The 22,008-nt window shown below is 34.3% G+C and overlaps 3 protein-coding genes across 4 annotated transcripts; 2 read left to right on the top strand and 1 right to left on the bottom strand.

Annotated features, from left to right (window-relative positions):
• Window positions 1-488: 488 nt before the first annotated feature.
• On the top strand, window positions 489-9,470 carry LOC123896257. Its single transcript, XM_045946668.1, has 4 exons — window positions 489-643; window positions 1,603-3,605; window positions 5,427-5,541; window positions 6,569-9,470. The coding sequence occupies exons 1-4, from the start codon at window positions 566-568 to the stop codon at window positions 8,534-8,536; spliced, it is 4,164 nt and encodes a 1,387-aa protein (XP_045802624.1). The 5' UTR covers window positions 489-565; the 3' UTR covers window positions 8,537-9,470.
• Window positions 9,471-14,420: 4,950 nt separating this feature from the next.
• On the bottom strand, window positions 14,421-16,645 carry LOC123899968 (multifunctional methyltransferase subunit TRM112 homolog A-like). Of its 2 annotated transcripts, XM_045951244.1 has the most exons (3): window positions 16,498-16,640; window positions 15,862-15,899; window positions 14,421-15,059 (listed from the first exon to the last, which is right to left on the bottom strand). In XM_045951244.1, the coding sequence occupies exon 3, from the start codon at window positions 15,005-15,007 to the stop codon at window positions 14,639-14,641; it is 369 nt and encodes a 122-aa protein (XP_045807200.1). In that variant the 5' UTR covers window positions 15,008-15,059; window positions 15,862-15,899; window positions 16,498-16,640; the 3' UTR covers window positions 14,421-14,638. The 2 variants fall into 2 exon arrangements, with proteins under 2 accessions (XP_045807200.1, XP_045807199.1); XM_045951243.1 differs by lacking the exon at window positions 15,862-15,899 and having other exon boundaries at window positions 16,498-16,645.
• Window positions 16,646-18,397: 1,752 nt separating this feature from the next.
• On the top strand, window positions 18,398-21,643 carry LOC123897716 (coatomer subunit zeta-1-like). The gene is made up of 6 exons (XM_045948459.1): window positions 18,398-18,525; window positions 19,894-20,053; window positions 20,172-20,319; window positions 20,443-20,520; window positions 21,216-21,300; window positions 21,389-21,643. Exons 1-6 carry the CDS (start codon window positions 18,508-18,510, stop codon window positions 21,446-21,448), a joined length of 549 nt encoding a protein of 182 aa, XP_045804415.1. The 5' UTR covers window positions 18,398-18,507; the 3' UTR covers window positions 21,449-21,643.
• Window positions 21,644-22,008: the final 365 nt, after the last annotated feature.

Raw genomic sequence — 22,008 nt, 5'->3', positions numbered from 1 at the left:
ACCTGCTTCGTAACCAAAAAAAATACTTGCTTCAAAAAAATTATTGTTATACATAATTATTAATTTCTTTTATTAAAAATAAATAAATAAAATATATCCATTTTTTTACTATGGTTGACCAAGTTATTCCTTTTACAGTTTTACTTTTTTTTTTTTACCAGAATGAATTGAGTCCCACAGTTTTATGATGTAGACTAAAATGGGTTTATACTCGAGAAAAAAGGGTTTATACTCATTTTATAATAAAATAAGAGTTTAATTGGTGTGCACCGTCGGTGTAAAGAATTTTTACACATACATCCAATAATATGTTGTCATATCATTTAATGAATGTGACGTATGTGTTTTTAAATATGATACATGATGTGTCGTTATATTATTAGACGCATGTGTAAAATAAATTTATATTGACGGTGCATATAAATTAAATTCATAAAATAAACAAGTAAAAATATTTTTGTCTTCTATGTAATAATGTAACTCACTTTCAATTAAATTTCTAACTCCTTCTATTGGAAAGTATCATTCATTGTGAAAATTGATACAAAGTTACAGTGATTTGATTATGTCGGAGTTCCACACCCAAAATCTTGTTACCGTCGATTCTCAACCTCCACCAGAACATGAACAACAACACTTTAAGGTAATTCATTCATTTTTCATATCTATGCTCCTTCCTTCTATCTCTTAATCTCAATTTAATTCTTAATTATGAAGATCTCAATGTAATTATTTGTTTCAGTTACTTCTCACACTCCAAAAATGAAAAATACAATCCAATAATCTCAATTACTAATATTTAGTTGTTGTGTTAAATGTTTATATTAGTTAGTCAACTATACTTAATCCATGAAGCATTTATACTGATATGGACACACTGATAATAATTTGAGAAAATCAGATACTTAAATGTAATCATGTGTCGGTGTAGAACACTGATGCGTGTCTGACACCGGGACACGCCTAATTCTAGGAATGTTTGTGCTTCATAGCAGTATATAATTTCATGCGACGATCTAAATGTCATTTCGGTGAATAATATATTGTGTGTGTAGCTTTTATGGAAATAGGTATGTACACTATCTTGTTGATATAAATATATAAGTATAATTGCTGACTCATGTGAATCGCGTTTTGCTATTAAGATTATGTTTTGTGGCTGAGGTTTACCATGTTTTGAATTCTTAATCGTATACAAACAATTGTAAGTGATTCTCGATCCTGCTACTTAGTTTTTCATTTTATATTTTGAAAGTCATTAGTATGATTTTGGCTTCGATTTCTCTTCTCCTTGCACGTGTTCAAACCGCCATTCTATAGTGTGCTAATTTGCCGTTAGCTCGTATCCTGTGATTTGTCGTTAGCTCATATGCTGTAAATGTCATATGAACAGTCTTTTAGGGTTCAATGATGCTTCAGTATACAGTTGCATATTAGTCCATTAAGAATCATGTTACCATTGGTGTCACACAAGTAAAATTGAAAAATCAATTACTTATTGTATTTAATTTACGTTTTCTGTCTTTATATATAAAAAAATCTAATGTTCATATATTATATGATTAAAGGTAGCTTATTGATATTTGTTTGACGATATGCTAGATGGACGATATTTCTCTGTGCTGTGATCAAATACCAGATGGAGAAGGCATTGATATTCTAAAAGATGAAGATGATGTAGTAATTGAATTAGATTGTCAAAATGATCTTTCTGAAGGAAGAAAAGAATTTCTCGCACCTGCTGTCGGAATGGAATTTGAGTCATATGATGATGCTTACAATTATTATATTTGTTATGCCAAGGAGGTGGGATTTTGTGTGAGGGTGAAGAATTCATGGTTCAAGAGAAATAGTAGAGAAAAATACGGTGCAGTGCTTTGCTGTAGCAGTCAAGGTTTCAAAAGAATAAAAGATGCTAGCAATTTGAGAAAAGAGACAAGAACTGGTTGTCCTGCGATGATAAGGATGAGATTAGTGGAGTCTCAGAGATGGAGGATACGTGAAGTTACCCTCGAACATAACCACATCTTAGGTGCTACGATACATAAATCAATTAAAAATATGGGAAGTGGAACTAAAAAGAAGCTGTTGCCAAGTTGTTTTAATGCTGAGGGGCAAACAGTTAAGTTATATCGTGCACTTGTGATAGATGCAGGAGGTAATGGTAATTCAAATTTCAATGCAAGAGACGATAAAACTTTCTCTGAATATTCTAATGAGATGAACCTAAAAAAAGGTGATGCACAAGCCATTTATAATTTCCTTTGCCGTATGCAACTGACTAATCCAAACTTCTTTTATTTAATGGATTTCAACGATGAAGGGCGTTTGAGGAATGTCTTATGGGTTGATGCCAGGTCCAGGGCTGCATGTGGTTATTTTAGTGATGTCGTTTATTTTGACAACACTTATTTGTCAAACAAATATGAAATTCCTCTTGTAGCTTTTGTTGGACTAAATCACCATGGTCAAACAGTGTTATTAGGTTGTGGGCTGCTTGCAGGTGAAATGCCCGAATCATATACATGGTTGTTTAGAACATGGGTTACATGTATGTCAGGATGTTCTCCTCAAACTATTATTACAGATAGGTGCAAGGCTTTACAGAGTGTAATTGCAGAAATTTTTCCGAAATCTCATCATTGTTTTGGCTTGTCATTAATTATGAAAAAAGTACCAGAAAAATTGGGAGGGTTGCACAATTATGATGGAATCAGGAAAGCATTGATTAAAGCAGTTTATGAGACATTGAAAGTGATTGAATTTGAGGCCGCATGGGGATTTATGATTCAACGTTTTGGAGTTAGTGATCACGAGTGGCTTCGTTCCTTATATGAAGACCGAGTTCATTGGGCACCAGTATATTTAAAGGACAAGTTTTTTGGTGGAATGTCTGCGGCACGCCCCGGTGAGAGTATTAGTCCATTTTTCGATAAATATGTGCACAAACAGACTCCTCTGAAGGAGTTTCTTGACAAGTATGAATTAGCTCTTCATAAGAAGTACAAGGAAGAATCTTTAGCAGATATTGAATCAAGAAGCTCAAGCCCCCTGCTTAAAACCAAATGTTCATTTGAACTGCAGCTCTCTAGAATGTACACAAAAGAAATATTCACCAAGTTCCAATTTGAAGTGGGAGAAATGTTCTCTTGTTTTGGTACGACTCAATTACACGTGGATGGTGCCATCGTAATCTTCTTAGTCAAAGAGCGTGTTTTGATCGAGGGAAACAGGCGAGAGATCAAGGATTTTGAAGTTTTGTACAGTAGATCAGCAGGTGAAGTTCGTTGTATTTGTTGTTGCTTTAATTTTTATGGATATCTATGTCGACATGCACTGTGCGTACTCAATTTTAATGGGGTGGAAGAGATTCCTCCTAAGTATATTCTTTCACGGTGGAAGAAAGATTACAAACGCCTTTATATTCCGGATCACACTTTTGGTAGTTCTGATGATACTGATCGTATTCACCGGTCTAACCAGTTATTTAGAGGTGCCTTACAAGTTGTAGAGGAGGGAGTACTTTCTGTAGACCATTACAATATAGCGTTGCAGGCTTTAGAAGAATCCCTTATTAAGGTCTGTGATGTAGAACAGGGACATGAGTAACAATCATTGTACTTTAGAAAATTAGTGTTTGTTTGTATGTTATATGCTATGTACATATTTCTACAACTTGTATATCTAAATAGTTCTATAATCATATGACTTCCCGTGTCATTTTTGAAATAACTAATCAATCTTTCTAAATCATTTACATGACAGTGCTACTGCTTTTTTTTTTTTTAGGCACAGTGCTACTGCTTGGAAAGTTGAACAATTGACATATTTAATAGTAGAATCAAAATAAAACTTTGTGATATTGTGATCTTTGAAGATATTCATTTGTCTTTCCTAATGCTTGTTATCCCTGTCACCATTACATCTGCCGAGATACATTTTTATACGTTTAAATTATTAGTAATATCTTATTTGCAATCTGCTGTTGTACTTTGAAACAAAAAAATGCACAGGAAACAATTCTAGTGATATGATCATGAAGGCACCGTTCATTTAATTTGTCCAGGGCACCAAAATCTCCTCTGGCCTTGATTTACATGGTAGTGTTACACTGTTATTGCTTCAAAAGTTGAACAATTGACATGTTTCCTGAGTAAGTATTTTCTTCCCTTTCTGTTGTTGAAATATCTTGAACACATCTATTAGAACATTATCTTTGTCAAGAGCAAAGATAAAACATCAAGGATATCAATTGAATTATCATACTTTTGATTAGAAATTGTCAACAAAGGGCCTTACTTTTTATGACTGCAATGACATCTGTTCCGATAAATAGACTAGTAAGATGTGTTATTTCTTTTTTGTATGATTTTGGTGTTCATTGCATTAATTACCTAGTTGAGATTTTCAAGGTTCTTGAAATTTTTCACTTGTACTTCTAGTATACCTATTATAGTGGTATTATAAATCCATGTTACACATGAAAATGAATTTTAATGCATTTTTCGTTTCGTAGTGTGACCCATAAACTGAAAAATAGCATAACTCCTTTAGCAAATAACAGTGTTAAAAGTGGATTGAAATCATGGCACAATAGCACTTAAGCAAAGCGAAATCTAAACAAACTATTGCTTTGTGTGATCTACGATTGACAACACTGTTTTGCAGTGATGTTGGACTGAAGTTTAGTTGTCAGTTTGGTTGTTGCCCAAATTCTTTCATTATAATTGACCGACTTATTGATTGGGAAGAGAAAATAAGAATAAGATCGGTGCCTAGCTCTGAATGTTCATTTTTTAAAGGCATTGGTGTGTTCAGTTCGGCTAAGTTCAGTGACTGATTTTCATTTCAAACCAGTATTGTGGCAACTCTTTGAAGAACCTGAGGTTAGATTCTACATGTATTGAGACTCTTGTATTTTCTATTATCAATTAGTTCATATTAAATTATTCACTTTATAATAAAATAAATAAAAATATTTTTGCCTAAACTACATTTGTCTTGTCCATGTAAATCACTTTCAATAGATCTCCGACTCTTTTAATATATCAAATTAGTTCATATTAAATTAGTCATTGTCTTTACTAATTTTTATCAAATAATTACTATTACATTTCACTTATTCATCTTAAAAGGTGGAATGCTAACTACTAGATTATTTGACCAAAAAACATATATGAAATTAACCGTTGATTACTTGGCGGTTAAATCGTATGTGACATTTAATACTCCACATAATCAGTAAATTTACTGCACTCCACATCGGTACATTTAACGGTGTTAGAAAATGGATACTACATCGGTACATTTAAGTATTTAACACTCCATGTAATCAGTAAATTTAATGCACTCAACATGGGTACATTTTAGCAGGAGGGACTAGATGTAAGATTGTATAAACTGAAATAGAGTGAGCGCGTGTGAAGTGGCGAAGGATTTGATTTGATGATGTTGGAGTTCCAGACCCAAAATCTTGTTACCATCGACGCCGCCGTCGATTCTCAACCTCCACGAGAAGAAGAACAAGAACAACACTTAAAGGTAATTCATTTTTCATATCTATGCTCCGTCTAACTTCTAACTCTTAATCTCAATTTAATTCTTGTTTCAGTTAGTTCTCACACTCCAAAAATGAAAAAGACAATCCAATAATCTCAATTACTAATATTTAGTTGTTGTGTTAAATGTTGATATTATTTAGTCAAGTATACACAATCTATCAAGCAAGTATACTGACATGGACACTGATAATAATTTGAGAAAATGAGATAATTAAATGCAATCATAAATGTCCGTGCTTCATAGCATATAATTTCTTGGAACATGGCTTTATGCGAGGATCGAAATGTCCTCTAGGTGAAAATAATAGTGTGTGTGTAACTTTTTTGGAATAGATAGGTAGACTATCTTTTGTTGATATAAGTATAATTGCTGACTCACGTGAATCGCGTTTTGGTATTTTTTTTCATTTTATATTCTGAAAGCCATTAGTATGATTTTGGCTTCGATTTCTCTTCTTGCACGTGTTCAAACCGCTGTTCTATTGTGTGCTAATTTGTTGTTAGCTCATATTCGGTAATTTGTGGTTACCTCATATGCTGTAAATGTCATATGAGCTGTCTTTTAGGGTTCAATGATGCTTCAATTTACAGTTGCATATTAGTCAATTAAGAATCATGTTACCACTGGTGTCACACAAGTAAAACTGAAAAATCAATTAATTGTTGTATTTAATTTACGTTTTCTTTTGCTAAGTGGAAGATTGAACCTCTCAAATCATTGTTAGTTTCATTACCCCTAGCATAGAGACAAGGGCTACAACCAATTGAGCCACATGCTCCAGCTAGAGGGAGATGTCATTTGAAGATGCTTAGAAAGATTCCTGCTTGAGCTACTATCCCCGAAGTCTATTTGCGTTACACTTAATAATTACTATAGAGAAATTTAAGAGGACAAACGTTAATATGCGATTGAAAATTATTTTGGTGGCTTTATATATCAAAAAATTGAATGTTCAAACATTATTTGATTAAAGGTAGCTTATTGATTTTGTTTGACGATCTGCTAGATGGACGATACTTCTCTGTACTGCGATCAAATACCAGATGCAGATGATGTACTAATTGAATTAGACTGTCAAAATGATCCTTCTGAAGGAAGAAAGGAATTTCTCGCACCTGCTAGTAGAATGGAATTTGAATCATACGATGATGCTTACAATTATTATATTTGTTATGCCAAGGAGGTGGGATTTTGTGTGAGGGTGAAGAATTCATGGTTCAAGAGAAATAGTAGAGAAAAATACGGTGCAGTGCTTTGCTGTAGCAGTCAAGGTTTCAAAAGAATAAAAGATGTTAACAGTTTCAGAAAAGAGACAAGAACTGGTTGTCCTGCGATGATAAAGATGGGGTTAGTGGAGTCTCAGAGATGGAGGATACACGAGGTTACCCTCGAACATAACCACATCTTAGGTGCTACGATACATAAATCAATTAAAAATGTGGGAATTGGGACTAAAAAGAAGTTGTTGCCTAGTTGTTCAAATGCTGAGGTTCAAACAGTTAAGTTATATCGTGCACTTGTGATAGATGCGGGAGGTAATGGTAATTCAAATTCCAATGCAAGAGACAATAAAACTTTCTCTGAATATTCTAATGAGTTGAATCTAAAAAAAGGTGACGTGCAAACCATTTATAATTTCCTTTGCCGTATGCAACTGACTAATCCAAACTTCTTTTATTCAATGGATTTCAACGATGAAGGGCATTTGAGGAATGTATTATGGGTTGATGCCAGGTCCAAGACTGCATGCGGTTATTTTGGTGATGTTATTTATTTTGACAACACTTATTTGTCAAACAAATATGAAATTCCTCTTGTGGCTTTTGTTGGAATAAATCAACATGGTCAAACAGTGTTATTAGGTTGTGGGCTGCTTGCAGGTGAAACGATCGAATCATATACATGGTTGTTTAGAACATGGGTTATGTGTATGTCAGGATGTTCTCCTCAAACTATTATTACAGATAGGTGCAGGGCTTTGCAGATTGCAATTGCAGAAATTTTTCCGAAATCTCATCATTGTTTTGGCTTGTCATTAATTATGAAAAAAGTACCTGAAAAATTGGGAGGGTTGCACAATTACGATGCAATCAGGAAAGCATTGATTAAAGCAGTTTATGAGACATTGAAAGTGATTGAATTCGAGGCAGCATGGGGGGTTATGATTCATTGTTTTGGAGTTAGCGATCACGAGTGGCTTCGTTCCTTATATGAAGACCGAGTTCATTGGGCACCAGTATATTTAAAGGACAAGTTTTTTGGTGGAATGACTGCGGCACGTCCCGGTGAGAGTGTGTGTCCATTTTTCGATAAATATGTGCACAAACAGACTCCTTTGAAGGAGTTTCTTGACAAGTATGAATTAGCTCTTCATCAGAAGTACAAGGAAGAATCTTTAGCAGATATTGAATCAAGAAGCTCAAGCCCCTTGTTAATAACCAAATGTTCTTTTGAACTGCAGCTTTCTAGAATGTACACAAAAGAAATATTCACGAAGTTCCAATTCGAAGTGGGAGAAATGTTCTCATGTTTTGGTACGACTCAACTACACGTGGATGGTCCCATCATAATCTTCTTGGTCAAAGAGCGTGTTTTGACCGATGGAAACAGACGGGAGATTAAGGATTTCGAAGTTTTGTACAATAGATCAGCAGGTGAAGTTCGTTGTATTTGTTGTTGCTTTAACTTTTATGGATATCTATGTCGACATGCACTGTGTGTACTCAATTTTAATGGGGTGGAAGAGATTCCGCCTAAGTACATTCTTTCACGGTGGAAGAAAGATTACAAACGTCTTTATATTCCTGATCACAATTTTGGCAGTTCTGATGATACTGATCGTATTCACCGATCTAATCAGTTATTTAGAAGTGCCTTACAAGTTGTAGAGGAGGGAATACTTTCTGTAGACCATTACAATGTAGCGTTGCAGGCTTTTGAAGAATCGTTTATTAAGGCCCGTGATGTAGAGTAAAGAAATGAGTAACAATCATTGTACTTTAGAAAGTTGAATAATTGGCATGTTTCCTGAGTAAGTATTTTCTTCCCCTTCTGTTGTTGAAATATCTTGAACACATCCATTAGAACATTATCTTTTTGCAGAGGAAAGATAAAATTTCTAGGATATCAATTGAATGAATTATCATACTTTTGGTTAGAAATTGTCAACATAGGGCCTTACTTTTTATGACTGCAGTGACATTTGCTCCGATAAATAGATTAGCAAGATGTGGTAGTTCTTTTTTGTATGATTTTGGTGTTCATTGTATCATTTACCTAGTTGAGATTTTCAAGGTTCTTGAAATTTTTTACTTGTAATTCTAGTATATCTATTATAGTTGTATTATAAATTCATGTTACACATGAAAATGAATTTTAATGCTTTTCTCGTTCCATAGTTTGACCCATGAACTGAAAAATAGCACAACTCCTTTTATGTAATAGCAAATAGCAATGTTAAAAGTGGATTGAAATTGTGGCGCAATAGCACCATAGCAAAGCGAAATCTGAACAAACTGTTGCTTTGTGTGATCCGCGATTGACAACACAGTTTTGCAGTGATGTTGGACTGGAGTTTAGCTGTCAGTTTGGTTGTTGCCCAAATTCTTTCTTTATAATTGACCGACTCATTGGTTGGGAAGAGAAAAGAAGGATAAGATGCCAAGTTTTTAAAAACATCGGTGTTCTGTTTAGTTCGGTTAAGTTTGGTGACTGATTTTCATTTCAAACTAGTATTATTGTGGCAACTCTTGAAGAACCTGAGGTTATATTCTACTTGTATTGAGACTCTTGTATTGGGTTCTCCATGTTTTGAGAAAAAAATGGTGTAATGTCATTGAACTTGTAAGTTTTTTGTTAGTGCCCCCATTGTCCTGTGACTTTTGTGGTTTCTTGACAGGCATTTGGAGAGTTTTTGAATAAGATTTGCTTGTAGCGGTCAAAATTGAATAAATAAATCAAGAATAATGGTAATATGTTCTGCATAATGTACTATTCATCTCTTCATTTGTCTAGCTTTGACACACATACATGGTTCTTCTTCTTTTTTGTTGATGAAAATACATGGTTCTTCTTTAGTTGTGTTATAATTTGCAAAATTATAGAATATGAATGTCTTTTTGGCTAGTTAGCCAAATCAATTTGATCAATGCGTAGATAATCATAATCATTGGTCATGCGGTTGTTAAGAAACTCTACTCGAAATACAGGTCTATTGTTGTTACTCCTATTACTTTCACCTGGTGGCCGCAAATTTTCCTCCAGTTTGTTCATTGCAAATTGCAATGCATCATGAGTTTGAAGGTGTATTATAGAGTGTCAAGGAGATATTAATGTTAGGATTGAAGCAAAGTGGATCAAATGAATGAATGTTTCGGGTGTAATGTGACATAGTTTTGGAATTCAACTTGCATCTCTTCTGAGTCTTGTGTTGCATACAGCATAGTGTGTGTTTGTATTCAACGCCAATCTTTCAGATCTCATCTTTTGTTACATGGTGAAATCTTTGATGAGACTGTGTAGGGAGTATTAATTTTAATTGTTTTGCTTCTCATATTAGGGTGCATTTGTTTAAGCTTTAAAAAAATGATTTTGTTTTGAAAAAATCTAAAGTTATTTTCCGAAAAAATTCTAGAAAAGCTATTAGGATTAGCTATTTGGGTTGTTTGGTTTCTAACGTGTTGGACTCATCCTCGATCTGAGTTCCTGCACGTCCGTTCTTGGTTGCCGTTCGGTTTGGTGTTCTTGTGCCTTTTGTTTCTCTGTTGTTCCAGGTCTGTTGAGATCTGTAGGTCTCATATTAGGGTGCATTTGTTTAAGCTTTAAAAAAATGATTTTGTTTTGAAAAAATCTAAAGTTATTTTCCGAAAAAATTCTAGAAAAGCTATTAGGATTAGCTATTTGGGTTGTTTGGTTTCTAACGTGTTGGACTCATCCTCGATCTGAGTTCCTGCACGTCCGTTCTTGGTTGCCGTTCGGTTTGGTGTTCTTGTGCCTTTTGTTTCTCTGTTGTTCCAGGTCTGTTGAGATCTGTAGGTCTCAAGGTGTCAGGTTTGCCGATTTGAACGAGCTAAATGTGAAGTTTATGGCTACATGGAGAACAGCTACAATAACAACACACTTAGCATTACCAATGAGCAACCATGGCTGCCCCTACAGGATTAGTAGCATACTTGATCTGATCAAGGGGATAAAAGAAACATCCTCATTGAAGTCAGTGGTTCATGGAAGTGGAATGTGCAAATACCGGTTGAAGATTCGTGAGGTTGAAGACCATGTAAGATCAATTGGGAGTAAATGTCAAACATCATACGTACAAAGTATTAATGAGGATTACTGGGTGTGTAGATTGTGAGAGAAACTGCTTATCATTTGTACGGAACGTGTAAAATTTGAGAGAATGTTCACCGGAGAGAATGTTCAACCAAATCAAGCTATATGATTCAAAATAAGACTCAAAATAAGGGGAATTTTGCTTTTTAGGCCCCCCTATGTTACTCTAAGGCCTCCTGTAGTGACCAAATTACCCCTAAAAGTGTTTTGGATCATAGGATCCGAAATTGCTTAATGTCGGAACTTAAAATCCGAAGTGAATTGGTTCCAAACATGCATAGTTTCAGATCGTAAATTCCGAAATGTTTTTATTTTTTTCACTTTGGAAATTAGGTTCCGAATGACACTTTTTTTAAAAAAAAAACAAACAACAACAATAACATGCTTACTCTTATCTTTATCAACAACCCAACAATTTATTTGTCATCGCTTAGGACCCTCGGCACAACTTATTATATTTCGGAAGGTACGATCCTCCGAATTCGCTTAGTTTGGGAAGGTATGATCCAAATTCACTTAGTTTCGGAAGTTACTATCCGAAATGCTTTCGTACATGTTTTGAGTGTGAAAGTTGAACTTGATCAGTTAAAATCCGAATTCTTTTAAGGAAGAATGTTGGATATGCCTTGAAATCTCGGTAACAAGAAGTCAGAAGTTTTTATCAAGAGGACCGTCGATTCTGTTAGTTGCGCATGAGGCGCAGGAAGCAGCGCATGATGCGCAGAACACAAGGCATTGTTGTGAATTTGAACCGAAAACCACACCAATAACCAATAGTAGAACCAACTATCTTTAGTGTGTGGGACAAATGAATTGAAGCAACCAAATCAAAAAGAATGAGCAATTTAAACACAAGCTAAAACTACCGAAAGCGATAAAGAACACGAAGAAATTGTTTATCCAGTTCGGTTAAACCAACCTACTCTGGGAGAGAGAGACTCTCTGATCCACTATCAATGAGTATCTTGATTACAAAGATTCATAGAGTTACAAGAAATAGATTTTCCCTATTTCTACCCTTTTCCCGAATCTCTCCCCGTGACCAATAGATTCAATCAATAAGTGTTTACAAGATGAAAGAATGAGTTCTCAACCCTAGAGATTATCCAAGAGAAACCCTCATTTATTCATGTTAATGTTCATGTCTTCCTTCAAGTTGTTCATGTTCGGTCAAAGGAGGGTGACGGTGTTATATATCAACACACGTTATATTCACTCATTTCGGATCTTAACTAAATTTAAGTGATTTTGGAATGTAGGTTCCAAACATTAATTCATAGGTATTTTGGGTTTTTGGGGGTCTAAAAGCAACATGGGGCCTAAAGAGCAATTTTCAAATAAGGGGCCAACAAAATAATGCAACCGGGGTTCAAATTTAGTGGACTTAGTAGGGGCCAAAATTTGGAAATTTTTTCTCTTCCCACCTCTCTTGTTTCTTTTCTACCTCCTGTTTTTTCATTTTTGTCTTGTTAAAAACTTTGGAATGCGTTTTTCGAAGTTTTCAAGTTCAAATTCAGGAAAAATTTGATTTCCTAGCACCAGATGCTGTGAATATTTTGAAAAGAGAACCCACTTGGGGTTGGTCGAGTGGTGTTGGCTTGGGGCCTTGGAGTATGCTCCTCTCAAGGTCTCAGGTTCGATTCCCACTAGTGCCAATTTTGGTGGGCTAAGTCCATATAGAGTAAAAAAACTCTGGCTTTAAATGGGACCCCCGCAAGTGGGCGGTGGGATTGGTCCCCTTGGATTAGTCGGTCCTAAGGCCGGATACCAAGTTTTCAAAAAAAAAATATTTTGAAAAGAGTCCAAAGAGTCATGCATAGTAATGTGGTGTCTCCTAGGTCTCTAGATATAGTATTTAAGAGGATTGGTTTTGCCATTCAAAAAGGGTTAGCGGCGTAGCTTGTTACTCGTTTACCTTCCATTTAAGTGTAATTATCTTACGTATATATAATATATAAATTCAGGAAAAATTCATAAAATATATTCCGAAGTTTTTTTCAAGGCAAAAATAAAAATTGGAAAACGCGTTCCGAAATATTTATCCAAGGACAAAAATGAAAACGCATGAGGTAGAAAAGAAACACGAGGGGTGGGAACTGGATTTTTCAAAATTTGGAACTTCATCAAATAGGGCCAAAATTTGGGGCTTATCTTATTTTATAAGTCTCACCAATAACACATCTCTTCAATAACTCTACATTATAAATAGGTCCCACAAAAATTATATAAGTACCACTTTCTTATTGTAGAACTAGTATGTATTTAGGTTTTGCTCCAATGGTAGTACCTATTAGGTACTGATACTTAAAAAATAAATATCCACCATTGAAGACGGTTTTATATTCAAAATATAATTTTTTTGTTTCAAGGTTAGGAATAATATTCCTGGGAATATATGGGTTTGAATAAATATACCCATGTTTGTTACAAGGTTGACATGAAATTATTCCTGGATATGAAATTTCCTTGGAATAAAATAACTTCCAATAACTTCTCTTATTCCCATGATTTTATTCCCAAGGAAATGAGTGGGAAAGAAAAGTTCCCATGAAAATGGGAATACATTTTAAATAACTTCCAATAACTTCTCTTTTACCCACTTTTATCAGTAATTCCTAGGAATGTAGTTAATATGAACCAAACATGTTTTTTTTAAAATACCTGGGAATAAAGTTCCCATTATTATTTCCTGAGAATATGATTCCTGGGAGTAAAATTAACAACCTTGAAACAAACGCCCCCTAAGGTCAATGCTAAATAGTGCCCTTGAAAAAATGGTTAAGAAAATCAAAAGAGATAAATTTTGTATTGAAATTATTTTTTTCTATATTTTGAAAAAATAGATTACACAAATTTCAAGATTATTTTGCTATATTATGTTCCTTAACTGGTGTCATCAACGTGGTCTAGTAAAAACAAACTACAACAAAAAGTGTTAAAATCAATAAAAAAGGTAAAGATCCAACAAGCAATCATACATGCATCACAATCCAAGAAACTGCCTATGGACGCGAAACCAAATTGCAAAAATGTAGGATGTTTTCTCTTCCCCCCTCCCATGAATCTTTTATACCCCCAATATTCTAATTTTGCCCTTGTAGAAAAATTCGGTTCGCATAAACCGAATTTTTTCTAGTGCAAATTTAGAGTAAATTTCGGTTTTTAAAAACCGAAATTTGTTTTCAAGGCAAAAAAAAACTTCGGTTTCTACGAACCGAAGTTTTTTCAAGGGCAAAATTGGAAACTCAGGGGGATAAAAGATTCACGGGGGTCGAGGAGAGAAAACATCAAAATGTAGCTTATGAATGAGCACGAGCATAAACCAGAGACAAGCCCAGACGAACCCAATGTTAGAATGCTCCAATATTGTTTTTTTTTTTTGACACATTGCCAATATTGTTAATATCTTATGTTTGTCGCGGTAATTTTCATGTTTACCCCTGAATGTATGCTGAATTTTTTCGATAGAAGGGGGTCCTCGATGATAACCACAAATGGCAAAAAAAAAATCAAAAGGAATAACAAACTCATCAAAATCAAAACACTATGATGCTCCAGTTACAGTTCTATATAACATGCAGTTGGGAATAGTGAAATTATCAAACAATAGTCCAAAAATGCAGCCATACAACATCTGTCAACATATACGAGGTAAACTCGATTAAAACAACAAATCCTAACTGCAGTTGATTTCTTTCCATTACCGGCAACCAGAGGAGGGTGTTAATCAGCTAATTACAAAATTTCAGACTTCATCCTCGTGAAGAAGCATATTTGGAATGCCCTTTTTGACGGGGAAGCGTCGTCCGGTCTCTGGGCAAACAAGAGCACCTTCTTCAAGATGGAGTTCCAAGAGGGCATGGTGAAACCGGCTCAGAAATTCATCTGAATCCAGCATGGAAGTGTCAGCCTCCTCAGGTAGTTCGGTGTACCCCATTCCCCGTGATGCTTCCACAAAAGCCTTCCACTCAATCTTCTCAAACATCTTTTTCAAAAAGTCACCATTCATTTCCACATTCTTTTCCACCACTTTCTCGGCTTCTATTCGTAATGGAAATCCATTCACCACACCCTTAATGTTTGAAGATAGCATATTGTGTGTTAACAGCCTCATCTTGCTCGACAAGTCAAATCTTCAGCCTTACAATTTCAGAACTCCTATGTCCCTACAAGACATACATAGTATTACATTTTTAATTCCAATGAAACCAAATCCATGTTTATTTTCAGTTTATCTTTATCTTGATGATGATTGAACAAATAACAGTTATATGCAGTATAATGAATGTATAAGAACACAGCAGCACAACAGATGCATATGTTTACCAATGATAAAACAGAGATAAACCAAGTTGAGTACTTTTGTTCTTATTTAGAAGTTACAAAAGTTAAAACATAAAGCCCTATAGTTTATCTTACATTTGGATATACAAGACATGGGGCATTTGGTAGTATTGGATCGTGTAACTAACTAAGGGAAAAATATGCCTTTAGATTCCTTGACTCCTCCTATATCCTACAGTTTGCCTAAAAAAATTAGTAGAATGACTTAAATGTTCCTAAAGAAAAGAGAATGGTCCAATGCAATAAAACCACCATCATGGTGAGGTTCAGTAAAGTGTTGCATTATCCATTATGGATCTTTATATACAACTTTATCCACCCAAACAATCTTCTTTTCAAATTGATTTTTTATTTCTTAAACAACTTAATGATGTTCATCACTTTAATATAAATGTGGAAAAGCAAGAATGAAATAAAAGATGGCTAAGTGACAGTGTCCCTCGAGCTAAGTCATCTTTTCTACAATGTGACTTAGCCATTAGTTCTTTCATTCTTGCTTTTCTACATTTATTTTAAAGTGATAAACATCATTAAGAGTATGTTTGGTACTACAGTCAGAAAATCATTCGGAAGAACCTGAGTTTGATTCCTGCTAGGAACAATTCTTTGCCAAACTTTACTTACCTCACGGCCGAATTCTAGATCACCGGGGTCCCTTTCCCCTAGGAACCAGAGGGTTAACACCCAAAAAGAAAAAAGTTGAATAATTAATTTGAGGCTAAAAATCAACTATGGAGGAAAAAACATCAAATTCTAGCTTCAAGTTAGAATCCATTATGCAGGAAAAAGCACCAAATTCTAGCTTCTAGCTTCAAGTTAGAATCAACTATGTATGCAGATTCAATTATATTAGAACACATTCAATTGTATGTTTGGTTCTGCGGTGAGAAAAATTGATTTTGTGTGAATTGATTCTGACTAGAATTGAGTTGAAGGTAAAGTGATAAGTTGTTTAAGAAATTAAAGATCAATTTGTGAAGATGGTAATGAAGTTGATCAATTCAATGCAAATATACTCAAAACCCTAAACCATAAACAGCTTTATCATCAAAATATCAATTAATTAATACAGAGAGCAATTAAAATCAAACTTTTATGCTTTGGCATGAATTGAAGAACAAAAAGAATAACCAGAAGAAACACTTGTTAGCTCATAACTATTCCTATGCTACAATTTAGGGTTTTGTTCTCAAATTTAAAGAGAGAGTTTGAGAATCAAAATAGAAATCATAGGAAAACGAGATGATGAATATGACTCACCGGAATGGCGTGACGGTAGGTGGCGATTGGATGGTGACCGGTGGGTGGCGAAGTGATGTCAAGTCTCCGTATGGAAGGTCTTTTGCTAGCTAATACCACAACCGAGCTCAGTACATGTGTGCATCACAATTTTATTTCAAAATTGCAACAACAAAAATAAATAATAAATAAATTACACTTGGTTAACTTAATTTCTCTCTTTTTGTTTTTTTTTTTTGTCAAGAACTTAATTTCTCTTTTAACCCACTAGATTTAGTTTAATAGTGAGAGAATTGGGAATAGTGAGAGAATTGGATGTCGAACCTAAGATATTGACGGTAGATTATAATGTTCTCCTTTTTACTTGTCGTTTTAGAAAGAAAAACATAATAATAAAAAAAGTATATTATTTTATTATACTCTTATTTTAATTCACCAATAATTTCTTACCAAAAAAATTCACCAATAATTTTTTTTTAAAACGACAAGTAATAAGGAACGGAGAAAGTAGTTCTTTTTTTCAAGTATTTTAATGGCTAGAAATTTGATTCGTGGATAAGTGAAACTATCGGGATTCGAATCCTATCTAATACAATTTTCTGTCAGCTGAATTAAGTTCACGGGACAGATTAAGTAAATAGTTAAATTATTAAACTAATATTATTTTGAAGTTTTGTCAATAATATGTTATTAAAAAAGTGCATTTGTAACATGCCGCGTGAACTTTTATAGTTCGGAAGAACCAATGATAGTTTAAAGTTTTGAATCAAGACATTAGGTGCAAGTGATTAATGAGTTTCCCCTAGGGACGCACAATAACCCAATTTCGATTACTGTTAGGAACTATTGTTGGACAAACTTTACTTTTCTCGCAGTCGAACTCTGTATTATCGAAGCCATATACCAAAGGGTCAAAACAAAAATAAAATATCATCTCGAACTTTCTCACACAACTAGGAGGTTACATATTCCATTTTTGAGTAAATGTTCAAGATAAATGATTTGTTCTTGTAAAAGTTATTTATATAGACATCTAATCAGAATTTATCTAAACCCGGGTCTAAGAAGTTTAGTGATATGTGAACAATGAACGAATACAACAACCCTAATGCATAGTGTATATATGCTTAGGTAGATGGGGAGCGGTTATCAGTCACTTTCACAGTTCCACGTGCTACTAGTCAGTCAGTTACGTGATACTCGTTCAGTCAGCCACTTACTATTAGTCATTCTATTGCATTATACTCGTCTGATGCTACTAGCCCAGTCAGCCACATGCTGCTAGCAGGTGGTACTCGTCAAATGCTACTAGCCCAGTCAGTCACGTGGTGCTAGCCCGTGATACTCACCCAATGCTACCAATATAGTCAACCTCTTGCTACTAGCCCGTGATACTCACCCAGTGTTACTACCCCTTATAGTTACCGGCCACTTCCACATGGTACTAGCCCCGTGCTAAGAGGCATTCTTCTATAGACACAATCACAAATCAAATTTATTTAGGCACACACACATGATTCTAATAAATTAAGAGAAAAGTATAATAGTCAAATGAATCAATAACAATTTAATTATTTCTCTTTAATTTTTTACGTGAGTGTGCCTAACATTGAGGTATTGGGTTTGTGTTTAGGTTAGACTTTCTCCCGTGCTAAATGTATTTTTAACTGTGCCAGAAAAAAAATCTAAAACTAAACAAATATTATAAGATTAATTTAGAAAAAAGATAAATTTTACGAGGACAATTGTTTCTTATCACAATTAAAAAAATAAATATGTTGACTTAATAAAAAAACAAAATTAAATACAAAATAAAAATACCCTGACTTCAAAAAATAAACAAAATTAAATACACTTCAAAAAATAAAAATTAAATATATTTTTTTGGAGTAGAAAAAAATTGAATATTAGTACAAAATAAACAAAATGAGAAGAATAGTTGACATTGGTTGAAATAAATATTCTGTTTCAGTAGAGAAGCTGTGGGAAAGAAGAATTCTGTTACATTTCTTCTCCGACGCTTTCTCCGTCATGTCTCCTTCCAAACTCGTAATCTCTCTCTCTCTCTCTCTCTCTCTCTCTCTCTCTTGACTTCAATTTCAATCTTTTCTGTTTTCAATTCTGTTAACTCTGATCTCGCTGATCTCGCCTTCAACATTTGCATGATCACGATTTTCGTTTTTTTTTTGTTGCGTTTTTTGTATGCAACAGATCTGGTTTTGATGATTCAATTTTAGTGTAATACCGGTGCTAACATTGATTGCTATTGAATTTTTATTGCAACAATTGAATAATTTGTATATCAATTTTTGTGATTTTGGTAGAAAATTGAAGCAGAATTTAGCTTGGGTTTAACTTAAACCTTTTTTTCACTGATTGATCTTATTACACTATAAGATTCATGTTGTTTTTGGTCGATCACAATTTTTATATACAATGTGGTATTTGGTTTGAGATTCATGGGAACTCAAATTGAATAATAGTTTTGTGTTCATTTGACAAAATGTTGAATAATCTAAGATTTTTTTTGAAAAAATGTTGAATAATCTATGAAACACGGTTACAGACACCGACACGACATGGATACTGACACGTTGATGACGGATAATAATTTTAGAAAATGACATAATTCAATTTCATCATAAGTGTTGATGTCAGACATCTATGTGTGTCTGACACTGGGACACGCCTAATCCGAGGATTCATAGTGAATAGTGGTTAGCCATAGTTGTAAATTGCATTCCGAAATTGTGGCCACAATATAACGGTTTTAGAGGTCTCTGCAACAGTATTGTAAATGCAATTGTTGCCACATTTGCCTGCATTTTACTGTAATATAAAGGTTTGCATTGTAAACGGCTGAAATTAAGAGCCATTAGTTGTGTGGAAGATGGTGTATTTGTATCTTTTTCTTGATCATTGATTGCTTTTGTGCTAAAAATTGATTGAAGTTGGTTGAATTGAATTACTGTATAGTGGAACTGGAAGAGGAGATTTTGTGAGGTGTTTTTTAGGAAAGTTGTGATCTTGTATTGTGTGTTATTGTTAGGATTTTATCCCACAGCCAATAGAGCATCAAGGTGCTATAACTATGGATATGATGTGCATTTTATCCCACAGCCACAAGAAACCAAGAGGAAATAAAATTGAGTAGTAACATAATTCACTCTATCTAAAATTTAGGTCGCGTCTTCTAAGGTTAAGTCATGGTCTCTTAAATAAAAGGCATGGCTTAGACCACCATTTTTCAAATTTTCAAAGAAACACACTTGTAAAACTTGTGCTTCATCCAATACTATTGTTTTGATTTAAACAACAGCTTTTCATTTAATAACTATGGCATATAATGAAATTATTGAAAAAAAGATTTTTCATCCAATACTATTGTTTTGATCTTGTATTGTGTGTTATTGTTAGGATTTGTGCCCTTCTGTAAAGAACATGCTGCTTCTGGATTCTGATGGAAGACGCGTGGCAGTGAAGTATTTCTCAGATGAATGGGCAACCAATAGTGCAATGGAAGCTTTTGAGAACCTTGTATTCAGCAAGACTCAGAGGACAAATGCTCGCAATGAAGGTGAGTGTTTCGTTCTCTAGAGGTATTTTTATCATGTGATTAGAATTTGAAATAGATTGATTGGTAATCTTGACTATGTGTGTGACCTCATTTGATGGGTTGTTTTTACGTTTGACAGCGGAGATAATATTGCTTGAGAATCACGTTGTTGTCTACAAGTTTGTCCAAGATCTTCACTTCTTTGTCACTGGAGGTGACGAAGAAAACGAGCTTATACTGTCCTCAGTTCTGCAGGCATTTTTTGAATCTGTTAACCTCCTGCTCAGGTTGTTTTCTGATACTTCACTAGTTCACTGTTTGTCTATGTCTGATGTTCAAAGGTGTTTCTGTCAATATGAACTTGGCTGTCCTTGATGTTTTTGCTGGCTTCTCCCCCTTTTTTCCTCCAGAGGCAATGTCGACAAGAAGGAAGCACTCGAGAACCTGGATCTCATTCTATTGTGCATTGATGAAATTATTGACGGCGGGTATGTCATAGGTTATTCATATAAATTTATCTTCTTCCATTATTTGTTCGTTAGGTTCTTTAGATATTCTCTTGTTCTTCCCTTTCTTCCAAAATGCAAATCTTAGGAGCTATTTGATATATCAGAGAGAAAAAATCTTTTATGCAATAATTTCATCATGTCATAGTTATTAAATGAAAAGCTGTTGTTTAGATCAAACCAATATATAGTATTGGATGAAGCACAAGTTTTACATGTGTGTTGCTTTGAAAGTTTGAATAATGGTACTCTAAGCCATGCCTTTTATTTACGAGACCATGGCTTAACCTTAGAAGGCGTGACCTAAACTTTGGATAGAGTTAATTATGTTACTACTCAATTTTATTTCCTCTTGGTTTCTTGTGGTTGTGGCCTTGTGGGATAAAATGCACATCGTATCCATAGTTATAGGTTATAGCACTTTATTGCTCCATTGTGATTTTAATTATTTTAAGTCCCACTCTATTTGAGTTTCAGCATAATCATATTTCTAACTTCTTAGCATTTCCCTCTGATCTTCTCCTTCGCCCTTGAATGCCCTTCAACTATCCCCGTTTCCCTAACATTGTTCTCCTAATTTTGATACCTATATCTCTCTTCTTATTCTTGCCTCTTCTCGATTTACTTTGGCTCTTTCCCTGTCTCACTCAAATTACATGTCTCCATATTTTGTGCAGCATTGTTCTTGAAACTGATCCAAATGTTATAGCTGGGAAAGTTGCAAGCAATAGTGTCGATTCTGGAGCTCCTTTGTCGGAACAGGTATGTTACATCCTTCACTTCGATATCAAAACAAATATTGAAATGAAACTCACTTATTTGGATATAACTGTATTTCTTTCTGTTGCAGACACTGAGTCAAGCATTGGCCACAGCTAGGGAACATCTTGCAAGATCCCTTCTTAAATGAAACACATGAAATTTGGCAATGAAGAACAGTTATACTTTAGCTTTTCCTAGATCTGATTTTAAAAATCTTACTTCATACTGCATTCTCAAACTTGAATACCGATGTTACTTGTGCTGTGATTGTGAAAATTAGTTTTGACATGCAAATAGATTCTCGAACTTGAATACCCGATGCGAATAGAGTTTTTAGCACTTATTTTCTTGTGACATTTTTGTCCATCATTAAATTTCATGATATTGCATTTCTTATATTTCTATTTTTCTTTTTTGGTCCCCCTTATATTATATTTGAAATCAATACACGAAATCCCTACTGTCAATTATGGATGCATGCGTGGTTAATTAAATTTATTCTTTTTCATATAAAATTTGTGAATTTTGGATTAATACTAGTTGTAATTTTTTGGTTATCACCTCTATATATTTAAATCTTACTTTTGGTCCCTCTCTCCAATGGGTCCTTGTTTTTTTTTTTTTTCCTTCTCATTATTATTCTTTCTTACCTTAACTATAACTTTCTTACCCTCCCTCACCCTTTTCCACTCTCCTTGTTGGTAGTCT

This window comes from Trifolium pratense, linkage group LG7 (genome assembly GCF_020283565.1).
Source record: "Trifolium pratense cultivar HEN17-A07 linkage group LG7, ARS_RC_1.1, whole genome shotgun sequence".
Taxonomy (NCBI): Eukaryota; Viridiplantae; Streptophyta; class Magnoliopsida; order Fabales; family Fabaceae; genus Trifolium; species Trifolium pratense.
Note: the sequence above shows the minus strand (reverse complement) of the source record. Positions and strands in the feature narration are given on the sequence as shown.